The following is a 22,527-nucleotide window of genomic DNA, read 5'->3' as shown; positions in this document are numbered from 1 at the left end:
GTTCAGGGCGGGAGACATTGAACAGGCGGCTGCTAGGGAGGGGGGACCCGGGAAGGAGGTCAATAGCACAGTCATAAGGGCGATGGGTGGGGGGGGGAGCAAGGACAGGGTGTGGGATTTACTGAAGACCTCCCCGAGGTCGTGGTACTGCTCCGGGACGGAGGGCAGGTTAGGAGGTGTGGAAGCAGTCCCGGGCTCCGGCGTCCAAGGAGACTTGGCGGAGCGCAAGCAGTTGGACAGACAGTGTGTGCTCCAAGACATAATTGAAGCAGACCGCGGATTCAGGTTCTAATACAGCCGTTGCCCAGGTGAGAGCCTCACCCTGCAATGCTCCAAGCAGGTAGGAGATCTGAGATTTGTCGGTGGGGTAGGTCTGGGGCTGCAGCTCGAACACCAGGGAGCACTGTAGGAGCAACGACCGACAGGATCCCAGGTCTCCATCTTACATTTGGGGGCTGGAATGAACGGCTCCCGGGGGGAAGACGATGGGCTAGGGATGGGGACTGGTGGTTCCAGGGTGACGGGGGGGCTGGGAGTGGACAGATAGGGACAACTTACGAAGGGTGGAGGTGATCTCCTGCAGGATCTGGTCGTGTTGACCCAGGAGAGTCCCTTGGCGGGAGATAATTTGTGAATGAGGGCCACTGGAGTCAAACGACTACTAGATGGGGGTATTGGACGGCGTAGCAGGAGGCGGCGTAACATGACCTCAATATTCAAATTTTCTTTTTTATGTTTTGAAATTGGAAATTATACTTATAAGCGTTACACGGACCTCCCCAGAGCCATTAAGAGCAGCTCTGGCTGTAGGCTACCTACCTGGCTATAGTTACCTAAAGCCATCGAGTTCTATTAAGTTCTTTCAGCAACAGCTCACTGATTCGATCTCGAATAATTGATTATATTGAGTTTGATTAATAAAGAGTTTGTGTTTTATTTGTTGCATTGTACTTCGTCTTCCGTTATGCCAGTTGTTCTATGTGCATGCATTGTAATGTTCTACCTGTCAATCAGGCCCCTCCCCCAGGTCAGCTGGGGGAGGGGCTTGGGAGAACAGGAGGGGTGGGGGCATGCGCGTTGAAGGGTTCTGCGTTCGCCTATGTGTGCGTCCCGGGGAACTTGTGTGTGTATTTTTGGCGTTGGTTACGGCGTTACAGTGACCAGGTTTGTACCATTAAAAGTTCGTACAAGTACTTATGACTGGACATTCCTATGTCACCGGCAATGTCATTACAATATATTCATTGAAATATATAATTATTTTACCGTGATACCAGTGTCAAGGACTGCCATCTACTGCTCATATCATCACAATGCACCCGGGGAAATCCCCTTTTTAGTGACGCACATTAGATCGCCAACACGGAAGAAGAAGGTGAACCAGCTAACAGCAACAAACAAGTCTCGCTCAAAATTTGCTCTATCCCGATCAATACAGGTACGGTCCTAGTCGATTACCTAAACGCTTTTATTTGATGTGAGTGTTCTCTATGTTGATTATCCGTATTGGGTGTTTATTCATTTATTTATTTAGTTAGCTAACACATGCTAGGGAAATTGTAATAGCTCCTTAACTGGGAATGGGAGAAGACACCAGATACTTTCGTCTAATGATCGTTTGTTAGAATCCTTGACCCATCCCAACAGCTTTCCATTTTCATTTTAGTTTAGGGGGGCTTTTCTCTCCTCAAGCCCTGTCTTGGGACATTTGTTTACGTTTGATGTTTCTGGTGGTACAGTCACGATCACATGATCAAGATCTGTGGGTTTCGACATCCTCTCATGTTTCTTTTAACCCACAGATCTCAGACATGCTGGGAGGAGGATTTAAAGCTGAGAGACTTAAAGTCAACCTGCGACTTGTCATCAACCGACTCAAGCTCCTGGAGAAAAAGAAAAGTGAGTGATTTAGTTAAATCCAATACTCCTACACTTTTTCGATCGTCGCATAGTTGATATTTTGTTCTACCGGTAACCCTTTCCCCTTAAACTCGTACAGCACTTTGAGATGCTGTTAAATAAGGTATTCTTTTTTTTCGAACACAGCCGAGCTTGCCCAGAAAGCCAGGAAGGAGATTGCCGATTATCTGTCGGGGGGCAAGGATGAACGTGCACGTATCCGCGTCGAACACATCATCCGGGAGGACTACCTGGTTGAGGCCATGGAGATCCTTGAGCTCCACTGTGACCTGCTGCTCGCACGGTTCGGCCTCATCCAATCCATGAAGTAAGTGGCTGGAGAATGGTAGAAGAAATGCTGCCTTGTTTGATAATGGCTGGATTCCAAAAGTCTGTCCTCACAATTCACCTTGTGCTTACTGCTTAATTGTCAGATGTTTTCCTGGATTACCAATGTATCCTAACAGGACGTGATTAAGACCAGACATTGTCACTATAAAATGTTTTTCACACTACCTATGGACGCAAATTTCGGAAGCTCAGAAAAAAAGTATGAAAACTTCTCAATAAACTAAGACAAGACATTGATGTATTTATAAGAAATTAATACACAGCGCCATCACCGATACACAGCAGTGTCACCATTGGGGAGCATGTGCATTGTTATGTCACTAAACCAGAGCATGTGCATTACTCATGGATGTATAAGACTTCCTGGTCACCAAGCTGGAGCATGCCTATTATTAATTAATTGAGCATGAAGTGCTGAAAATAGTGCCACATGCTCAGAGTGGTGATCATGGTTCAGTTCATTGTGGCCAGAAGCAGGTGGGAGTTCCGTCACGTGGCCATAAGGAGGAGTGTAGGGGTGGAGAGAACAATCCTAACATTCTCTGCTTGTGGCACAAGCGTCTAATTTGGTTGCAGCCCTTTATTAGCCACTATGTCGCTGTATTGTTAGGTTTCGTGGTCCGTGTTCAATTCATTGAACAACATTCACAGATTCAGAGACAGAGACACTGACGCACAGAGGTAGTTTTCAAGGTTTGTGTATGTTCTACCAGGGAGCTGGACCCCGGCCTTCAGGAATCTGTGTCAACACTCATCTGGGCCGCTCCGCGACTCCAGTCAGAGGTGGCTGAACTCAAAATTGTAAGTTCCTTATTGTATTTCTTAGTTATCATAACGATAATTACCACTTTAAACCATCTAGTCTTTCGGCTGTAAAGAGTGCTAGCACTGTTGTTGTCTCGACAACTGCACTAATCCCGTTGTCATGACGTCACAAAACTCATGGCTAGCAGATGATTACGTCATGTGTTATGAATACCAGGCACTCCTCTCTCTCTCTCCAGGTGTCCGATCAGCTGTGTGCTAAATACAGCAAGGAGTATGGAAAGCTGTGCAGGACAAACCAGATCGGCACTGTCAATGACCGGGTAGACATTTTGAACCGTGTACCGTATCTTGTACCGTGCCTTGAACAGTGAACAGAAATTATGTCTTGATCACAATGTTATGTTCCTCAGCTTATGCACAAGCTTAGTGTGGAGGCCCCTCCTAAGATTCTGGTCGAGCGTTACCTAATAGAGATCGCCAAGAACTACAACGTGCCCTATGAGCCCGACGCCATGGTTCGGGTAAGAGCCCAACACGTCACTGTATCCAAGGGGTTATATCAGATGTGCAATTTAACATGACAATCATACAATAATAAACCCTATAACTGAGAACATGCATTTTCCCTTTGGGAAGCCTGAAGTCTCTCCTGGTGAGGAGGCCGACCTGATCGACGTTGACAGTGACAATAAGCCCCGCGGTGGTGGTGGTGGAGGAGGAGGGGGGGGCTTCAGTGCCCCGGGTATGGGTATGCCCATGCCCATGCCCATGGGTATGCCAATGCCAATGCCCATGGGTATGCCCATGCACATGCCCTCAGCCTTCAACTACCCATCTAAAGGACCAGTAAGTCCAGACAAACCTCTGAGTTCTGGTACTTATGTTATGTTTGTGGTGGGGGGAACAGAAGCACTTTTTTTTTATTAATCTTTGGACTCATTGTTAAAGCATAAGGATGCGCACGAGATGGATGACAATTTGTTTCCTGCAACAATCATGGTGCACTTTCTAATAGTTTATGTTTCGACTGTTTGAAGGATTGTCTCCTCTCTATCCATCTATCCTCATCCTCTCTCCCTTTCTCCATCCATCTGCTCCTCTTGGCTCCTCTTGTTCCCTCCTTCCTCCTCGCTCTCCTACAGGAACCCTACGGCCCCCCTGTTGGAACCTATGCTGACCACTTCCCTGTGGGAGGGGGGAAGCCCCCCCAGCTGCCTACCTGCCCCCCCACATACGAGTCTGTAAGTAACTGAACTGTCCAGAACCCATGCTCATACCCCATTGGGCATTCTATTCCCCAACCCATACAGACAGAAGAAGAATGAAGGCAGAAGCAAGCAAGGAAAGACCTCAGGGAAGAGATGCCTCTCTCACCTTCCGAACACTAATTTCTCGCTCTTGCTCTCTCTCAACCAAGTTACCAATTGGTTGATAATGCTGAGCTTCTCATTGCTGTGCATGTTAAGATCCTCATTGGCTGCACAGATGCCCTCTCTCAGCCTGCAGCGCCCTGGCAAACATATGCCACTTGCTCTGATAGTGACCCTGCACACTAGCTGCTTCTATTAACCTGCCCTACCTTTTGAATATAAAAGACGGACAACGGTCTTTGAAGTAATGCTGATTCTATCTTCCAGATCGATGACCTACCTATCACCCCTTCTGTCCCCTCCCAGTCTGTCGGTAAGTTTTGAGATGATATGTTAGCATTGCCAACTGCTAACGCAACCAAGCAAGACGTATCTATGTTGTAGTGTGTTGGTGTGAGAAGGTTTCCTGTCTCACGCCAGGAAACCTGGTGTGACACCAGATATGGCAGAAGTAGTTCCCCACCTCTTTCCGGACTCCACTTGAGGTTGCCTGATATGCATATACTGTAGGGCAGGGTTCCTCAATAGGGTTCCTCAATATTTAAATGTTTGCCCGGTAACCTAATCTAATGAACACAGATACTGAAGGACCATTATGAAGAATAAAAACAGTTTTATGATAGAGCATGAGAGAGTAGTGGGGTTGGGATTGGTTTGACGCCTCTCCTGTTGTCCTGTAGAAGTGAACTTCAACATATGAATGGCCACTACATTTTGAACCACTGATACAGTGCACCATCAATCCTTACCTTACAATCCTTATATTCCTGTTCCAGAAATATAAAGACTAGAGTATTTACAGAACAATAGTGTCATGAAGACTTTTTAGCATGATAGAGAAGTGGGGTTGGGATTGTAGGGCCCTATCGCGGAATCGGGTACTAAAAATGGAATCAACAGTTTCATAATTTGGCTGAAATTGACAAAGAAATAATATCCAAAGTTGGCCTGATTGTTAATGATTTAATAATTATAAGATTACAGAAGAGTAGGCATAATTACATAATTGCGTTTACGATCGCAGTGTTTTGAGAGGGGGGTTGAGGATTGTCACCTCACAACTTGTCACTGCTTTGAGAGAGAAACATGTCAAAGATGCGCTTTATTCTTTTATTTTTTTTCTTCCTTCTCATTCTCTACAAATGCTGGGGCCAAGTATTTCAATAATTTTTCACCCAGAGACTAGAAGTCATTGGGAGAACGGCGAATTCTCTGACACTTACACAAATTCAGACTAAGCAACTTGGTCAATTTAACTTTGTCGAAACATTTAACAGATGAACCCACTGTGATCTTCAAATATATCTACATATATATCAGATTTCAAATAGAGCATACCACCCGTCATAGCGGGTGGTAACCACAGCTTGAAGCTATTGATATCTCCCTCAACAGTCTGATTTGGCGTTTTCCCTGCAGCTTCCACGCAGTTCTACGACAACAACGCTCTGCCAGAGCTGCCCTCTGTCCCCGATACGATGCCAAACAGCTCGGTGGGTGGACACACCACCTCTTCCTCGGACGACATCGACTTTGACGACCTCTCGCGGCGCTTTGAGGAGCTCAAGAAGAAGACTTAAGCTCCTCAGCTGTTTCTGAATCACACTGAAGCTGAGTTAGACTCTGTCCCCTCTCCCTCACTTTTCCTCCAAGCCAAGGAAGGTCTTCTCAAATTTCACTTTCGACCTTGCTATTAGATCTCTGACCCAAGTCGTCCTCTTAATGTTTTCAGACACACACACACACACACACACACACACACACACACACACACACACACACACACACACACACACACACACACACACACACACACACACACACACACACACACACACACACACACACTTTAATTTCTGAAGCAGTTCATTTGATTGAGTTGTGCTCTCAGCAGAACTTTGAATGTGCACAGTTTTTTTTTTTAACAAACCCAATTTCACATATTGTACTTTGACTAGAAGGTTATGCTTCTCTATTGTCTTTAATGTCACTTTGGCCTTAGCTCACATTTGGCAAAAAGTCTCCAAACCAGTCTTACCAGTCCTTCCACCCTTGCTAGTTTATTTTGGTATTTGCAATAGAGCTGATGTAAGTACTAGGTTAGCTGGCCGGGTCTCACTCCGGTGCTCTGTAGTTTTATATCCAACTGGAAGAATGGGCTCAGCTCAGTTGGCTTAATGAACTGGTCATCAGGTTAACAACACCGTTAACATGTCTAGAATTACTTATAGCTGGAGAATTTCCTTCTACACAAACATTATTTATCGTGGGGTAGCTGCTTTCCCTAAATGTAGGAATATATATATAGTCTAATAAATATATATAAACTGGTGAAAAATATGTGGGATATAACAACATAATGGTCTGCTGGATATGCAGAACACTCCTAGTAAAGTCAATCTTTAAGTATTTAAAACTTTTTCTGAGATTATAGACTGAACTGTAAACGAAGAATAAAACAATTTCAAATGACTATCCTTTACAAAATGTTTTCCTGTGAGTGCTGTAGGCCTCCATTACCTGATGGGGTATGGGTGCCTCATTTGCATGCTGGTCATTTCCTTGACCTACTCGCTCGCCTTATGTGGCCACTCCCTCCAGTGGCCTTGCTCATAGGTCGACAGATATTGACACTAAACCTGAAAGGGTGTTTTTTCACTTCTGTATCCACACTAAAAAGGTTGTGATGAGTCATTTGTTCAGTCTTCTACACCCGACTGTATATGAGGTATGTAAGGCGTGTTAAACCTGACATGAACACTACCAGTTCTTAAGTCAATGACACTTTTTTTTTTTCTGTTCTTTGTGGTGGGCTTACTCAAATCATTGTTTAATAAAAATGTTTTGAAATAAAAATGTTTTCTGCAGTAATTCCTCATTGACAGTGTCCCAAATGTAATATATTTGCTGTTCTGTCTCTTCTTATTGCGACGCTGTCTAGACTGATTCCCCTCTCCAGTGGTCTGCTGTTGCTGGTCGTCTGTGCTGCGTCCAGCCTTAGATGTTTGCTGAGTATCACAAACCTCTGTCTCTTCAGTGTTTCATTCACTCAAGTTGCCTTTAGAACTAAAGGATATGAGGACAAACAAAAGAAAATTATAGTTACTCTAGGCTAAGGGCTATTGGAAACATACACAGCATAGGGATTCTTAAACAGTTATAAATATACGCATGGAGCATCTGTCCACCTATGCATTAACTAGTGCAATTATGTCGGTCAGGATTTAAATACTGTGATTGAAATATACATGCTGACATATTGAAACAAACTTTCTCTGTTGTAAGTGAGGCAGGAGGAAAGACATGGTCTCCGCATATTTCCATTCCCTTTGAGTCCCACCAGCTGATCCTCTAGGGTGGTTTTCTTGCGGCTCTTCACAAATGCCTCTCGCAGAATTGCCCGTCTCTGCTTAGAAACTCCAGCTGAAAAACATAAGAATAGCATATGAATTGTGATTAACCTTTGCTTTCATTTCCCTCACAGGTAACTTGCTTCTGGCGACTCTCTGATAGGCCTGGCATTCGGTTACAGATTAGGGCACACAACTGTGACCAACTCTGTACATATGGTGTGTGTGCTGCCATTGTCAAAGTGATGATGAATCGATTTCTGCCCAGGCCAACACAATAAATGGGGGAAGAGGTTGCAGAGGGCTATTGGAGGAAAGCACAATTTCCAAACTGCATCGGGGCAATTGACGGGAAACACGTCACAATTCAAGCACCCCCACTCTCCGGTAGTCAGTATTTTAAATCGTTCTCAATAGTACTGTTTGCACTAGTGGAAGCCTACTGCCGGTTAAGGGTGATTCAAGTGGGGGATTTTGGATGCACAATTGATGGTGGGGTATATGCAAATTCAGATTTAGGAAGGGGAATGGAAAGCAAAACCCTTCATGTGCCGCTTAGTGTCTCTCTGCCAGGGGCTGCTCAATTGGGCGATGTACCATTCGCCATGGTTGGTGACGCAGCACTGCCACTGAAGCCATACCTCATGAGACCCTACCCGGGGCAGAATCTGACACACCCCAAGATAATCTACAATTTAAGACTGTCCAGGCCAAGGATGACTATGGAGAACGCTTTTGGCATCCTGGCTGCCAGATGGCGGAGATTCCACCGTAAAATCAACTTGCACCCAAACAAGGTTGATAATGTAGTGCTGCGCTGCTTGCATCCTGCGCAACTTTTTGCTGAACCCATCAGAGGTACATGAATGAGAGCAGCAGGGGAGAAATATACCACCAGTTCCAAACATAGGAGGGAATAGGGGAACAGGCTCACCAAGTAAAGGCTGGTTTATGCTCGGTTACGTAAGCGTAAGCGCAAGCGCAAGAGGCCCTTGCGCCCCCCTTGCGCGACTTCTCACGTCTTGCGTGCGTCGGGCGATTTTTCTAGACTTGCGTCATTTTTTACGTAAGCTTTTACGCGAGCCGCCCAGCCTGCAAGGCTGTGATTGGTTTGCTGGTCTGGTTACTACTTCCTGTCTGGAGTATCACCCGGCAGGCTCATATACAAAAGCATTAACCTGAAGTGAAGTTAACTTTGCTGCCAACACATTATGTCGTTTTAAAATGTAGAGAGATATGCACATTTATACAACCCCAATGATCAACAACTTCATCACCCCTGTTCCTCTGTCTGTTGCCATCATTCACTGTGTATGGGGAGAACCAGAGAATGTCTAATATGAGACGGGCTCTGGGAGAACACGATCTGGCACATAAACAAACCAACGACTCCCACAGACAAAGACGTCATTCTCGAGGTTAGAGGTTCGTCTTCAACGAAAAACTTTCCTCCACATATTAGGAAAGTTTTACTCAACACCTAACTCAACACCTAACACCTAGCCGCCCAGCCTGCAAGGCTGTGATTGGTTTGCTGGTCTGGTTACTACTTCCTGTCTGGAGTATCACCCGGCAGGCTCATATACAAAAGCATTAACCTGAAGTGAAGTTAACTTTGCTGCCAACACATTATGTCGTTTTAAAATGTAGAGAGATATGCACATTTATACAACCCCAATGATCAACAACTTCATCACCCCTGTTCCTCTGTCTGTTGCCATCATTCACTGTGTATGGGGAGAACACGATCTGGCACATAAACAAACCAACGACTCCCACAGACAAAGACGTCATTCTCGAGGTCGTCTTCAACGAAAAACTTTCGTCCACATATTACTCCACCTACTGTTCTGGCGGTAAATTGCTTGGCAACACGCGCAACACGCGCAACCTAAAAGGGAGCATGAATTGCTTTGAGTAAATTTTGCGCAACAACGTAACACCAACGCTGAAGCATGCAGCCGCCTTAAGGGAGGTGTTCTGCACATTTTTCAGTTCTCCAGAGGGCAGCGTCTATTGGCAGGACAGGATGGTGTAATGTCAGTGTCCTTGTTCCCTAACCTATAGCCTATCCGTGCCAAATAAAAATAAAAATACCCTCTACATAATGTTTAGATCCTGTCTTTTTGCGGACAGGTGTCGTCAAAATTGGCCCGCGTAACAAGCAAGCTTTAAGGTGGGAACGGTTATGCAGTTCCTCGTCAGTAGGTCCTACAAGTATTGTTCATTATGGGAAAGATCAGCTCAACGGGAGCATTTGTTCCAGGCAGACACAAGGCAAACTGACAAATTATGCATATATTTTTTTGTACGGACTGTCCCTGGATCTGAAATACACGAACATCTCCGCCCAGCGCTCCTCCACTGGTTTTACGTCACCATTCCTGTTGTGTATGCCCTAACATATTGTTGAAATCATATGCTGGAGGCTTTAATCTTTCTATGTGGTTTTTAGTTAATGATCGGGCTATGATAAGACCACGTTGGCTTTGTAATAGCAGACAACAAGGGACATTTCATAATGGTTGGTGGAAAACTCGGGACACGCAACTTAAAATCCGGACTGTCCCATCTGGTGACCTGACGTCTGGTCACCCTGGGCTATTAGTGCATAGTGCTAATCGCTAGTTCTATGACTGCTGGAAGTGTTGATAAATTACAAGATTACTCACAAGATTGCTCACTACTACACACACAGGGACGCAAGATCACACGGGACTTCCTTTTCACCAACTTGACATCAAACAGTAGTAACACACACACACACACACACACACACACACACACACACACACACACACACACACACACACACACACACACACACACACACACACACACACACACACACACACACACACACACACACACACACACACACACACGTAGTTTTCTTAATTAGTTAATTGGCTGCATCTGGTGCGTTTTACTTAAAAGGGAACCGGACGTTGGAGTCCTCCACTGTTTGGCATTGTATCTTCTCCCAAACGCGGTATGTTGTGTTCCCAGAAACAAGAATGTGCGTATAATGTTTTGTTGAGCTCTGTTGTAACTTTTTTGACATCTCTTCCAGTTTCACAGGTTAAAGACTTTTTGAAGTAAAGAGGAGCATCTCATATGAACCTGATGTGAGTAGTAGTGATGGGCAAATTAATCTTTTGTAAAGCATTGAACCAGTTGAGCCAATGTTTCGAAAATGGGTTCATTACTCGAAGCTTCAGTGACGGTGACCTCTGCTGGCGAAGTTCGAGGCTGCAGTGGATTCAACCCATCCCTGCTTTGAAAACTATTTGACGCACAAACACACAAACCCAAATACTTAATAGCATGATCTTTTCACGAATAAAGATTGATCTAAATACAGATTTCTAAATTGTTCTTAAAGGGATATACCTAGCCTTCTGTCCAGATGGGCTAACTGATGTAGGCTTGGATATAATTGAAACGGCATATAAAAACTTTCCCCCCAGGAATGGGATACGAACCCAGATCCTCCACTCCACAGTCAGTGTGTTATCCCCTAGTCTACTCTAATCGATAGCCTACTTTATGTTGTTCTATTGCATAAATACCCTACTATGCACAACTCCCGTAAACGATTGTAGCATCGATTGTGTTTTTTTTTTTTCATTAAATAATTAGGCGGTGACCAGCTGGCGTCGGGCAAGGTTGGTTGGGTGTGCTCTAGTAACTCTAGGGGGTGATTATGTGGGATGGGGTTAGACACTCAAAGATTTGTATTGAGGTAGGCTGCCTTATGGATTGAGTCGGTTTCTTTTTTTTTTTTTTTGCTCAAAGCTTCTCCACCGAGCCGCGGACCAGTCAAGTGATTCATTCAGGCAACGAACCAGTTGCTGGTTCGGATGTCATATGTCACGTGGTTTTATTATGATACATTTACGAATAAGATACATCTTATCAAAATACAGATGTCTAAATTGTTCTTAAAAGGATAGACCAGCCTATGTCCAAATAGGCTAGTAGACTAGGATATTGAAACAGCATTTTATAAAAACCTATAACATAGGCTATTGACTTATTCCTATTCTATTCATTCGCTTTTAAATGTTTTCATTCGCTTTTCTAATATGTATTGTATTTCAATCTTGCCCCAGTAAAACACTTTGAATGGCCTTGTGCCTGAATTGTGCTATATAAATAAAATTGCCATGCCCTATTCTTCGTACCGAGATTAGAACCCCGGTCTTTTGCACCAGAGTCGGTGTGTTATTATCCCCTACCCCAATCTTGTTGACGCACTTGTTTTATTACATAATTACTGTTCGAAACTCCCGTACACTGTTGTTGCTCCGATTGTGTGTTGTTTTCTTTTTTTCATTAAATAATTAGGCGGTGACCTGGCTTCGGGCAAGATGGTTGGGTGTGCTTGAGTAACTTTGAAAGGGGGTGATTATGTGGGATGGGGTTAGACACTCAAAGATTTGGTATTGGGGTAGGCTGCCTTAGTTTTTCAACGGTTTATGGATTGAGTCGGTTTCTTTTTTTTTGCTCAAAGCTCCTCCACCGAGCCGCGGACCAGTCAAGTGATTCATTCAGGCAACGAACCAGTTGCTGCTTCGGACGTCACATGTGACGTGATCTTTTTTGCTCTGAAGCCAGCTTCGAAGCAGTGCTTCTTGGGAGTTGTAGATCAGGGTTTGAAGCACGTATCGAAGCTTCAGTGTCACACTGCCATCACTAGCGAGTAGTATTGTGTGACAAAGCACAACTGCGTTGACTTGTATGTTGAATATAGATCACTGATAATGTGTTAAGGAAATCAGGGATTGTAGTGGTTTAACTCTCATTTGAAATTTAAATAATGACTCTACCTGAAAGTAACATTTTAGAGACTATACATTCAAACTTGTCAAAGTAAGAGGTTAATCACTATTAACTAATGACAGTCAAATAATTAGTATAATTTATATTAAAAAGCTGGATTAGTTCAACTTAATCATTATTTAAAAGGTGGATGATCCCAAAAGCCCTGAATTTGTATTGTCATTAATTTATCTGATTTAATGGAGATGGTAGATGTTGAACTGTGGGACAGTGCCCAAGTTTGGGGACAATGAGTAATCTGTTCCTTCCTTCAAAGGTCTATCATGGATATTTAACTGCAGTTCTGTGAGTATCCCAACTTGACCATGAAGATGAACTGCAAACTGTAAGTCATTAGTTTCTCATTACTCTTGGGCACATTGATGTATTTTGGCTTCCTGGTGAGTTAACCTGTTAGCTGAAGGTTGATCTGTGTATGAAGGATGTTTCATTGGTTCATGGGTTACTTAGGTGTTTGGTTTATGTTGGTTTTAATGTTTTTTTTATAATGGTCACAGGCACCAAGTTATTGTTGTAAGCTGGAGTAATGGGTTGGGTTCTGATATCTTCAGTCTTCTTTCCAGCTACTCTCCTGAGCTCTGCATCTTCATCACATGAGTGTTGCTTTATTTATGAGGGTGTGGTCTGAGTGAGCAGAGGTGCATACTGGGATACAGAGTTGTCTGAAGTCTACAGGTCTGTAGACACACCCCCGCAGGGGAAACCGTGTGTTTGAGAAACGGTCGTGACATCAGTTACATGGACTAGAATGTTCTTTAAGATGGAGACAGGGATTCAGAAGGAGAAACACCAGGGGGAGATGAGGGGGCTCCTCATCTCAACTACTAAAACCCAACTTCAGTCTGACGCAGAGAACCATGGAACACATTCAACCGTCCCCTCCAGGCATAGTGACTCCTCAGGAACATTTTCATTTCCAAGAAGGTCTTATTTGGGGCCATTCCAAGATGGATCCTGCTCCTCAAGAGCCACCCCCCTCCACTTGGTGGTCTTATGAACAGATTACCTCCTTCCTGTCCTCAGGCTGACTAAAGCTGCACCGCTTGCTGTGAAGGCCCCTCATTCAGGAATCCACTGGACTACAAAGACATGCCTTCAGAGACGTTGAATCAACCTGGGACACATTTTGGACGCCAAGCATAATCCATCACCAATGTGGGACGCCATTGAAGAATGTTGTACATAATTTACGTCTCTGGAGACATTGGTTGTTCTGTTCTGGGTGTCCTGGCAAGAGAGCTGGGGGTGGAAGATGGAATGTTCTTTGGGATGAGGTTTTTACCCTGCATGATTTGTTTTGCCTTTTATGGCTGTGTTGGTTTGACATGAGGTGGATGATTTTTGTGTGTGTCACTCACACCTGGCATGGGGTTCTGTGCGTGTGTCCGGCTTGCTTTGACAGTGATAATGGTCATACGGGGGTCTGTGTGATTGGCTTGGGATATTGGAATGGTCAAATAAATCATACCTGATGGACGGCCACACGTTTACTTGAGGCCTCCAGTAGACATGAAGAGCACGGAGCAACGGTCCGGAGAGATATCCAACACACTGGGCAGGAAGGAGAGTGTCCAAATCAAGTGTAAAAGGATGCAAGCGGCGTGTTCAGATCAGTGACTTCAAACTAGGACCACACAAATCAGGATCAATGGAGGATGGACACCTAAAGGCATTCCACAAGGAGAGTGAAGTTGGAAAGGGACCTCGATGGATATTCAAGATGACCTTCAGACCTGTAATGAGACGGCTCTTCCTACCTGGCTGGATTGATGGAGCCCCGTGGATCTTGTCTTGCTCTCAGTTGCACGTCTTCTCAGGCTGAACTGTATTTGTTTCGGACAGGACTAGCTGAACGATTGGTTCCCTTAAATCAGAACCGATCTGGGAACTCCAACTAGTGCGCTCTTCGAGCTGAAGTTGTGCTCTTCAGCTGAGGAGGTAATGAAACCTTCACTGGGGTTTCAAGATGTAAGGAGGAGACTGTTTCAAAGTGTTCCATGGTACTCTGATGAAGACCGTTGTTGTGTTCCACTGGCTGAGAGGAAGAACCCTCACATCTTCCTCTTGGCCTTTCTCCTCAGAGTCCTGGCGCCATCTTGAAGGATATTCCAGGGCATGTAACTGATGTCACGACAGTTTCTCAAACACTTGGTTTCTCCTGAGGGGCTTATCTATAGAACTGAAGACTTCAGACAGCACTGTATCCCAGCATGCATCTCTGCTCACTCAGACCACACCCTAATGAGTAGGATGCAACACTCTAGCGATGGAGATGTAGAGTTTTATAAGTAACGAGGGAGCAGACAAAGGTGACTAGAACACAATGGCATGTCAAGTCTGTAAATCTTTAAACCATGAAGATGGTTGGATAGATCAGGAATTGGGCTTTATTTTATTATGGGCAGTCCTCCCACTTCTCGCTGGACCTGTACATGTGTTGGCTGGCTGGCATGATTTGCTGTTGGTGATGAGTAGGTCAGGGTGACGTTGCAGGGCTATGGTCGGCTCTCTGTGAGCTCAACGTTTAGATTTGCTCTGTATGGTTTGTACCATGAATAATCTAGATAATTGTAAAATGTAGACATGGTTTTGTATTGAATGATTCCATTGTTTTTAGGCAAGGATTTGTTGTTGTGGGATGTACATGGTAGTTTGGTTCTTCGTACGGTTTTGATTGATATAACTTGTACACACTGGGTGCATAATAATGTAAAAGTATACTGAATAGTAGAAATTACCAACAGCAACAAACAGATCTCCTCAAGGTAAGTCTGTTGGCTGTGTTTTAATGTAGACCATCGCTGGACTTCAGGATCTTCCTCCGTTCAGCTCAAGGTGAGGCGCTGGTTCTGTTTTTTCTTTGGTTGGTTCCGGCCGGAATGTTCGGATTCCAGTCGGACGGTTTGTGCTTCCCGCCGTGGAAGGTTCTGAGTGCGGTCACTTGATTTAGTCCCAATGGTTAGCATAGAACGTTGTAGTCTTGACACCCATTAGAAGCCACCAGTTGGTTGGACAGGAATCTGTCTGAACGTTCTGGATTGTATTTGCGTAACCTTGAGCCGTTGCCAACGGAAACTATTTTTCAGTTGTTTTCATTGGGAATTGTTGGCCCTTATCTTAAACAACTTAAGTTTGACATTAAATACATACTGACGCGTACATCGTACAATATGTTGATAATTTTCGATGGTTGCGCCGTACTTTTATCCACGTTGACGGGACTCTCGCTGCGTACAAAACGGCGTTCTACTTGCGGGCCCATTTCTGACATCAGTGAAGGCTGAAAATCATTTCACGGTGGAAGACAATTTGACATTTCTTCAACGGAATCCAGCACCTGAATATGAATGGGTAAATTTGATTGAATATCAATACTGCTTAGTGTTCTTTGGCTCTAGAACTGTACAAGGTTAAAAAGGTAACATGTAGTTTGTCCCAAGGTGTCCACCTCCTCAACCAGAGCCAGACCTCCCAGAGCCAGACCTCCTGTCACAAGTCCTCCAGAACAGGTCAGTGCTCTTGTGTTTGAGTAGTGGTCAGTTTGAATGCATGGCCTGAACCACTTCTTTAAACTTGTGGATTGCTCTGTCTTCATTCCCATAATGAAATGGTCATGTCTGGTCTCAAGTCTTTTCCAGCCTTGAGTTATAAAATAATAGTTAAATTAATTGTTTTAACTAGGTTTTGGATGAGTCAATTAAGTTTATTGTTGGGCAAATGCTGATATAAACCTGCTGCTGTAGCTGAAAGGCGAGGCTGAGAGGCTGGGGGCCGGAGGCTTGTGGTGCCAGGATGGACTGGAGACCAGGGGCCTGCAACACCGGATCAGAGGTTAAACATCACCAAGCTCATCTGAAACACTAAAGCCCTCAGTAGTTTAGATCTGGTTTTGATCATCTTATGACTTTACATCTGTGCCAAGCTGTGATTTGAGTTAATTCATACCGGGTTTATGTAGGAGTCATATGAGCCATTATTGTTACTAGTGCTGCTATGACCTTAGTGGATGAATTGCTGAACGCGACAATCTGCAGACGTTGTCTAATTTAAGTGTTTAAATATGTTTTTAATTCGTCTTCCATTTTACAAGTGAACCTCAGATGCAGGTGGTTGGGTGCATTGCGTCACCAGGTGATTTACTGCTGAGACCAACTGTGTTTGTAACCAGACCAGGAATCCATGGCTGAAGGAGCTGATGGAGGAGCCATGCTGAAGGCCCTGCCTGGTGGAGGAGCTGACGGAGGATGTCTGTCGTGGGGTAGATGGAGCCTGACTCTGAAGTGACATCACACTCACTGCCACTTCTCGTAGAATACTGCTACCACAATCCACCAGCGTTTGTACCATGTATACCAGACAACTACATCTGTTTTACCACATGTTGCAGCAAGACTTCCGCTGTTTGTTCCAGACCAGGACCAGTCTGAGGAGAGCTGATGGAGGAGCTGAGATGCTGGAGGACAACTAGGAATCGACCAACAAGGATTCCTCGTAAGTTTGTATTTACTTACATGGTTGACTTAAAGGGTAAAATACAGCTGTTACTTTGGCATGCGTTAACAAACTACTGCTGTGTTTTCTTACTAGAATGTGTTTCTGGAGCGGAGGCGAGCTGGTAGGGGAGCCATGAATCTGGAGGATGACCATCACTTTACCAACAAGGATTGTAAGTTTGTATTAACCTAACAAAGTGGAAATAAAGGGCTTAAAAATAAGACAAACTACATGTTTGTTACCAGACGTTGGGGCCAGACTTGCGCTGTTTGTTCCAGACCAGGACTCTGGCTGAGGAGAGCTGATGGAGGAGCCAAGACTCTGGAGGACGACATCACTCCACCAACAAGGATCCTCGTAAAGTAAACAGAGTGGACTTGTTGTAACGCAGGATTGGTTTTTCCAGTAGTTAAGGCGTACTACTGTGGTTGGTTACCAGACAAACTACAGCTGCTACTTTGTTACGTACCATTAGAGCCCAACTCTCTGTTTGTGACCTTACATTAGAGACAAATTACTACTGTGTTTGTTACCTCACATTAGACAAAATACGACTGTTTTTTACGTTTGTAACCAGACCAGGAATCTGGAGGACTGACGGAAAAGCCGTACATCTGGAAGGCAAATCCTGAGGACGACCAGGACTCTACCATCAAGGATTCCTCGTAAGTTTGCATTATCTGGATATAGTGGACTGGGTTGGGGGTTCAACTCTCAAACCAATGGTGCCGGGTTCAAGTCCTCAGAATACAGTGATGCGTCCTTGAGCAAGGCGCCCTAAATCCTGCCTGCTCCTTAATGACGTCTCTTTGGTTCAGATAATGTTGCATCTTTTGAATATTGATCCTAATCCATGTCCTTGTTTGGTCCGGGCAGACACACCTGAGCTGAATCTCACCTGATCCTGTCTTGGCGGGGGCAGACACACCTGAGCTGAACCCCACCTGATCCGGACATCCTGCTGGTCCTGTCTACTCAGTTCATCTGAGCCTCTTCCTCCAGAAGACCTGCTGAGCTCAGCGGTCTGAGGCTGATGGATCAATGACCACCAGTGGGAGTGATCTTCTTGACCCCACATATACCCGTGTGCTTCCACACGCCTTTCCCTCAAGTCTGTCACTAACCTCACTACTTCACTACTCTCTACTCCTTCACCTTCTTCTTCCTTCTCCGTTGTTCAAACCGTTACTCTGAAGGAGTGTCTCCTTGATCCTTTACACTGAAGGAGCGTCTTCCTGCCCTCAGAGGGTTCAGCGTTAGGGTTGAGAGTCAGGGTTTAGAGTCAGGGACAGAGCTGGTCAGGGAGGGCTGGTTTTACACAAACCTCTTCACTTGCTTTCTGAATGGTGGTGACATTTTGAAAAGATTCATTTGGGAAAATGTTTTCCTCTGCTTTCCTTTGCAAAAATATGTATTAAACTTCTGTGTTTGTAACCAGACCAGGAATCCATGGCTGAAGGAGCTGATGGAGGAGCCGTGCTGAATGCCCCGCCGGGTGGAGGAGCTGATGGAGGTCCTGCCTGGTGGAGGAGCCATGCTGAAGGCCCTGCTTGGTGGAGGATGTCTGTCGTGGGGTAAATGGAGCCTGACTCTGAAGTGACCATCACACTCCCTGCCACTTCTCGTAGAATACTGCTACCACAAACCACCGGTGTTTGTACCATATATACCAGACAACTACATCTGTTTTACCACATGTTGCAGCAAGACTTCCGCTGTTTGTTCCAGACCAGGACTCTGTCTGAGGAGAGCTGATGGAGGAGCTGAGACGCTGGAGGACAACTAGGAATCGACCAACAAGGATTCCTCGTAAGTTTGTATTTACTTACATAGTTGACTTAAAGGGCAAAATACAGCTGTTACTTTGGCATACATTAACAAACTACCGTTGTGTTTTCTTATTAGAACGTGTTTCTGGAGTGGAGGCGAGCTGATAGGGGAGCCGTGAATCTGGAGGATGACCATCACTCTACCAACAAGGATTGTAAGTTTGTATAAAGTACACAGAATGGACTTGTTGTAACGTAGGATTCATTTTTCCAGTAGAAGTTAAGGCATACTACTGTGGTTGGTTACCAAACAAACTTCAGCTGCTACTTTGTTACGCGCCATTAGAGCCCAACTACTCCTGTGTTTCTAACCTTACATTAGAGACGAATTACATTTGTAACCAGACCAGGAATCTGGAGGACTGACGAAGAAGCCGTACATCTGGAAGGCAAATCCTGAGGACGACCAGGACTCTACCATCAACGATTCCTCGTAAGTTTGCATTATCTGGACATAGTGGACTAGGTAGGGAGTTGGGGGTTCAACTCTCAGACCAATGGTGCCGGCTTCAAGCAAGGCGCCCTAAAGCCTGCCTGCTACTTAATGGCGTCTCTTTGGATTAGATGATGTTGCATCTTTTGAATATTTAACCTAATCCATGTCCTTGTTTGGTCCGGGCAGACACAGCTGAGCTGAACCCCACCTGATCCGGAATCCTGCTGGTCCCGTCTCCTCAGTTCATCTGAACCTCGTCCTCCAGAAGACCTTCTGAGCTCAGCGGTCTGAGGCTGATGGATCAATGACCTCCAGTGGGAGTGATCGTCTTGACCCCACATGTAGCCGTGTGCTTCCACACGCCTTTCCCTCACATCTGTCACTAACCTCACTACTCTCTACTCCTTCCCCTTCTTCCTTCTCCGTGGTTCGAACCTTTACTCTGAAGGAGTGTCTTCTTGAATCTTTACACTGAAGGAGTGTCTTCCTGCCCTCAGAGGGTTCAGCGTTAGGGTTGAGAGTCAGGGTTTAGAGTCAGGGACAGAGCTGGTCAGGGAGGACTGCTTTTACACAAACCTCTTCACTTGCTTTCTGAATGGTGACATTTTGAAAAGATTCATCTGGGAAAATGTTTTCCTCTGCTTTCCTTTACAAAAATATGTATGTAACTCTGTCAATTGTTTTTGTTTATATATTAAAATCCCACATTGACTTCTGCATTTTTGGTGCTGTTCATTTAATTGTCCTTTAACTTGGTTAATGTGAAGCTAAACTCCTGCAATACATTTAATATACGTGATAATTGTTATTCAGCAATGTTCACATAATCTATTTTGTAGAAATATAAAACATCCATATTACTACTAAATTCAAGCCTATTCATGTATTTAACAATGTACATACTGCCCCGTAGGCCATTCTCTGCTACGGCAGGACGAGTGTTAATCTGGTCAATTAGGCCCTGAACGCAGAACCTGAACCCAGAACCTAAACCCAGACATGAAAAAAGACCCTTGTGTTTAATTAGCCCCGAATATAATTTTTTGGTAAAATAAATAAAAGTAATATTTAGAATTATTTATAAGTAGCCTAGTCTAGATAGTCCTGCTGGCAAGAGAATAAACAGTTTAAAAACATTATCTTTTTACCACCTCAAGTGAATTAACCTATCCTATCCTCAGTCAGATCCGTGCGTGTGTGTGTATGTAAGGTCTGTATCACTTGTATTCATTTTACTCTGAAATAACTTGAATGGAACTTTAGATGTTTGGGGATAAGCAGCAAAGCAGTCAGGTAGCTATTTTAAGCTATAATAAACTGCGTATTTTGTTTATTTAGGTGAAGCATTATGAAAAAATGTGCATGCAAAATAAAGTCTACAAATAAATTTGCCATTTTCATTTTGCGTCTGGGCTAAGCCCCGGATGTTTATGAAACCTAGAAACACCCCTGACATTGACTATGATGGTTTCTATTGTCTTCGGCAAACGTTTTACTGCTGTGACGCTTCCGAGACGGTTCTGCTGGGGGAAATTGCCGCATCTTTTTCTATATCATTCGAAAGGTCGGGGTGAGGGGAGGTGGTAGGGCCTATTCAGTTGGTGACATCTACAACGTCACCTCTAGATGCCACTTAATCTTACACAATGCACCTTTAACTTGCATATTGAGATAGAGTTTAGACCACTTTATTCAGATTCACACAGGTAATACAGATTTAATGCATAAAATGACTAAAGCAAGAAATTTGATTGAATAAGAAATATCCTATGTTGACTTTATTAACATATTGCAGAGCTCATGTTGCCAACCATATACTTGATAGTTTTCTGATCAAAAAAATAAGTTTAAGGAATAGCCAGTGTCATTAAAATCATTAAAAACTAGGTTGAAACATGTTAACTTAAACTGAAAGACAAAAACTAACTTTCTGGCAAGGAAGAAATGAAGAAATGTGCTATAATTTGTCTAAATCCGAGCTCCTCATAATTTCTTGCAATACTTAAAAGCATATATCTAACGCGTCAAATTGTATGCAGTAAGGAGTAGGTGTTAAAATCTCATACATTGCTTAGCAAATCATCTCTAATTTTCTTATGTTATTTAGATAAAAAAAAACTATATTTTAAATGAATTAGCAGCCGCAAAACGACCTTTCATCTACTAACACATTACCTCCAATCATATTAAATCATCTACTCTCTAAACCTCAGATTTAGCAGCCAAAACCACAGTTAATCCACAAGTCATCTCATTAGATATTCATATTTTCCTAAATAACATCTGTGTGAATGTGTGTGTGTGTGTGTGTGTGTGTGTGTGTGTGTGTGTGTGTGTGTGTGTGTCTTCAGTCCCCCTGTCTACCAGTGTACCGCCTGCACCTGTCTTGTTGCTCTGTGGAAAGGAGGGGAGATGTTTCTGTCAATCATCTAGAGGGCCACTAACTTACCTGATTGCACCTCAGTAACATTAACTTGAGGTGGCGCAATATCGTGGATATTTTCACAGCTGTGATGCTGCATAGGCACGATGCACATTCCCTTGAGTATGGTTTTGCTTGAATATAAAATTTAGACAAAATATCATGCTATTACAATGTCAGTGAAGCTAAACAATCCTAAACAAACAAATACACTTTTAACAATATTTATAAAACAAAAGATTGAGGCAAAAGTTGAATCTATAAAGATGGGGGACGGATCTTTGATGTAATTGATTGTGATCCATTATTTAGAAGCCAAAGGAGACCGGAAGCATCGGCTACGTTGGTCACACAATGATCCCACAGGTCACATGATGATACCGTAGGTCAGGGAGGGGCAACTGCCGCATCCTTGCTCAGTGCGAACCGCAGATAATTTAAAACATTATACAAATGATTATTATTATTTTTTTTTAATAAATGTACATTTCATTTTATTTTTTAATAAAATGTACATTTCAGTCAAGATGAGAAGCAGAGTATCTGTTCCTATAGCTCAAAGGCAAATCCATATGTCTGTATGTTTGCTTAGAAACTATCAGTCATGAAAGATTTCAACTTAAATCGCCGCAGATTAGTCCATGACTTATCCCACCCACAAATGTAATCACCAGCCACCATATATATACACATTTTTTATTATTTTGTAGCTTCTCTCATATACGATTAGTTGAAGTGCACAGTCATGTGGCCCTCTTTATCA

General features: G+C 43.9%; 1 protein-coding gene and 1 long non-coding RNA gene across 12 annotated transcripts; both read left to right on the top strand.

Moving 5' to 3' along the window:
* The first annotated feature begins 1,114 nt into the window (after positions 1 to 1,114).
* ist1 (IST1 factor associated with ESCRT-III) lies at positions 1,115 to 7,267 on the top strand. Its single transcript, XM_056608139.1, has 10 exons — positions 1,115 to 1,438; positions 1,803 to 1,899; positions 2,047 to 2,227; positions 2,964 to 3,051; positions 3,255 to 3,338; positions 3,429 to 3,539; positions 3,655 to 3,864; positions 4,161 to 4,259; positions 4,656 to 4,701; positions 5,808 to 7,267. Exons 2-10 carry the CDS (start codon positions 1,812 to 1,814, stop codon positions 5,966 to 5,968), a joined length of 1,068 nt encoding a protein of 355 aa, XP_056464114.1. The 5' UTR covers positions 1,115 to 1,438; positions 1,803 to 1,811; the 3' UTR covers positions 5,969 to 7,267.
* A 3,441-nt stretch (positions 7,268 to 10,708) lies between these two features.
* On the top strand, positions 10,709 to 20,055 carry LOC130404031 (uncharacterized). 11 transcript variants are annotated; one of them, XR_008904155.1, is made up of 15 exons: positions 10,709 to 10,730; positions 10,812 to 10,866; positions 12,840 to 15,418; positions 16,024 to 16,092; positions 16,327 to 16,414; positions 16,752 to 16,841; positions 16,995 to 17,074; positions 17,171 to 17,249; positions 17,323 to 17,439; positions 17,655 to 17,742; positions 17,954 to 18,651; positions 18,806 to 18,886; positions 18,983 to 19,061; positions 19,229 to 19,339; positions 19,529 to 20,055. It is a non-coding gene; the product is annotated as an uncharacterized LOC130404031 (long non-coding RNA). The 11 variants fall into 11 exon arrangements; XR_008904154.1 differs by having other exon boundaries at positions 12,840 to 15,934; XR_008904153.1 differs by having other exon boundaries at positions 12,840 to 16,092; positions 17,954 to 18,128; positions 18,516 to 18,651.
* The last annotated feature ends 2,472 nt before the right edge of the window (positions 20,056 to 22,527 follow it).

The sequence above is a fragment of the Gadus chalcogrammus genome, chromosome 14, assembly GCF_026213295.1.
Source record: "Gadus chalcogrammus isolate NIFS_2021 chromosome 14, NIFS_Gcha_1.0, whole genome shotgun sequence".
NCBI lineage: Eukaryota > Metazoa > Chordata > Actinopteri > Gadiformes > Gadidae > Gadus > Gadus chalcogrammus.
Note: the sequence above shows the minus strand (reverse complement) of the source record. Positions and strands in the feature narration are given on the sequence as shown.

What these genes read in the sequence shown, in the direction of transcription:
- ist1 (XM_056608139.1), top strand. Translation starts at nt 1,812, where the DNA reads ATGCTGGGAGGAGGATTTAAAGCTGAGAGACTTAAAGTCAACCTGCGA. An exon ending in GCTCCTGGAGAAAAAGAAAA is followed by an intron (nt 1,900 to 2,046) that starts GTGAGTGATTTA and finishes TTTCGAACACAG; the next exon opens with CCGAGCTTGCCCAGAAAGCC. An exon ending in TCGGCACTGTCAATGACCGG is followed by an intron (nt 3,339 to 3,428) that starts GTAGACATTTTG and finishes TATGTTCCTCAG; the next exon opens with CTTATGCACAAGCTTAGTGT.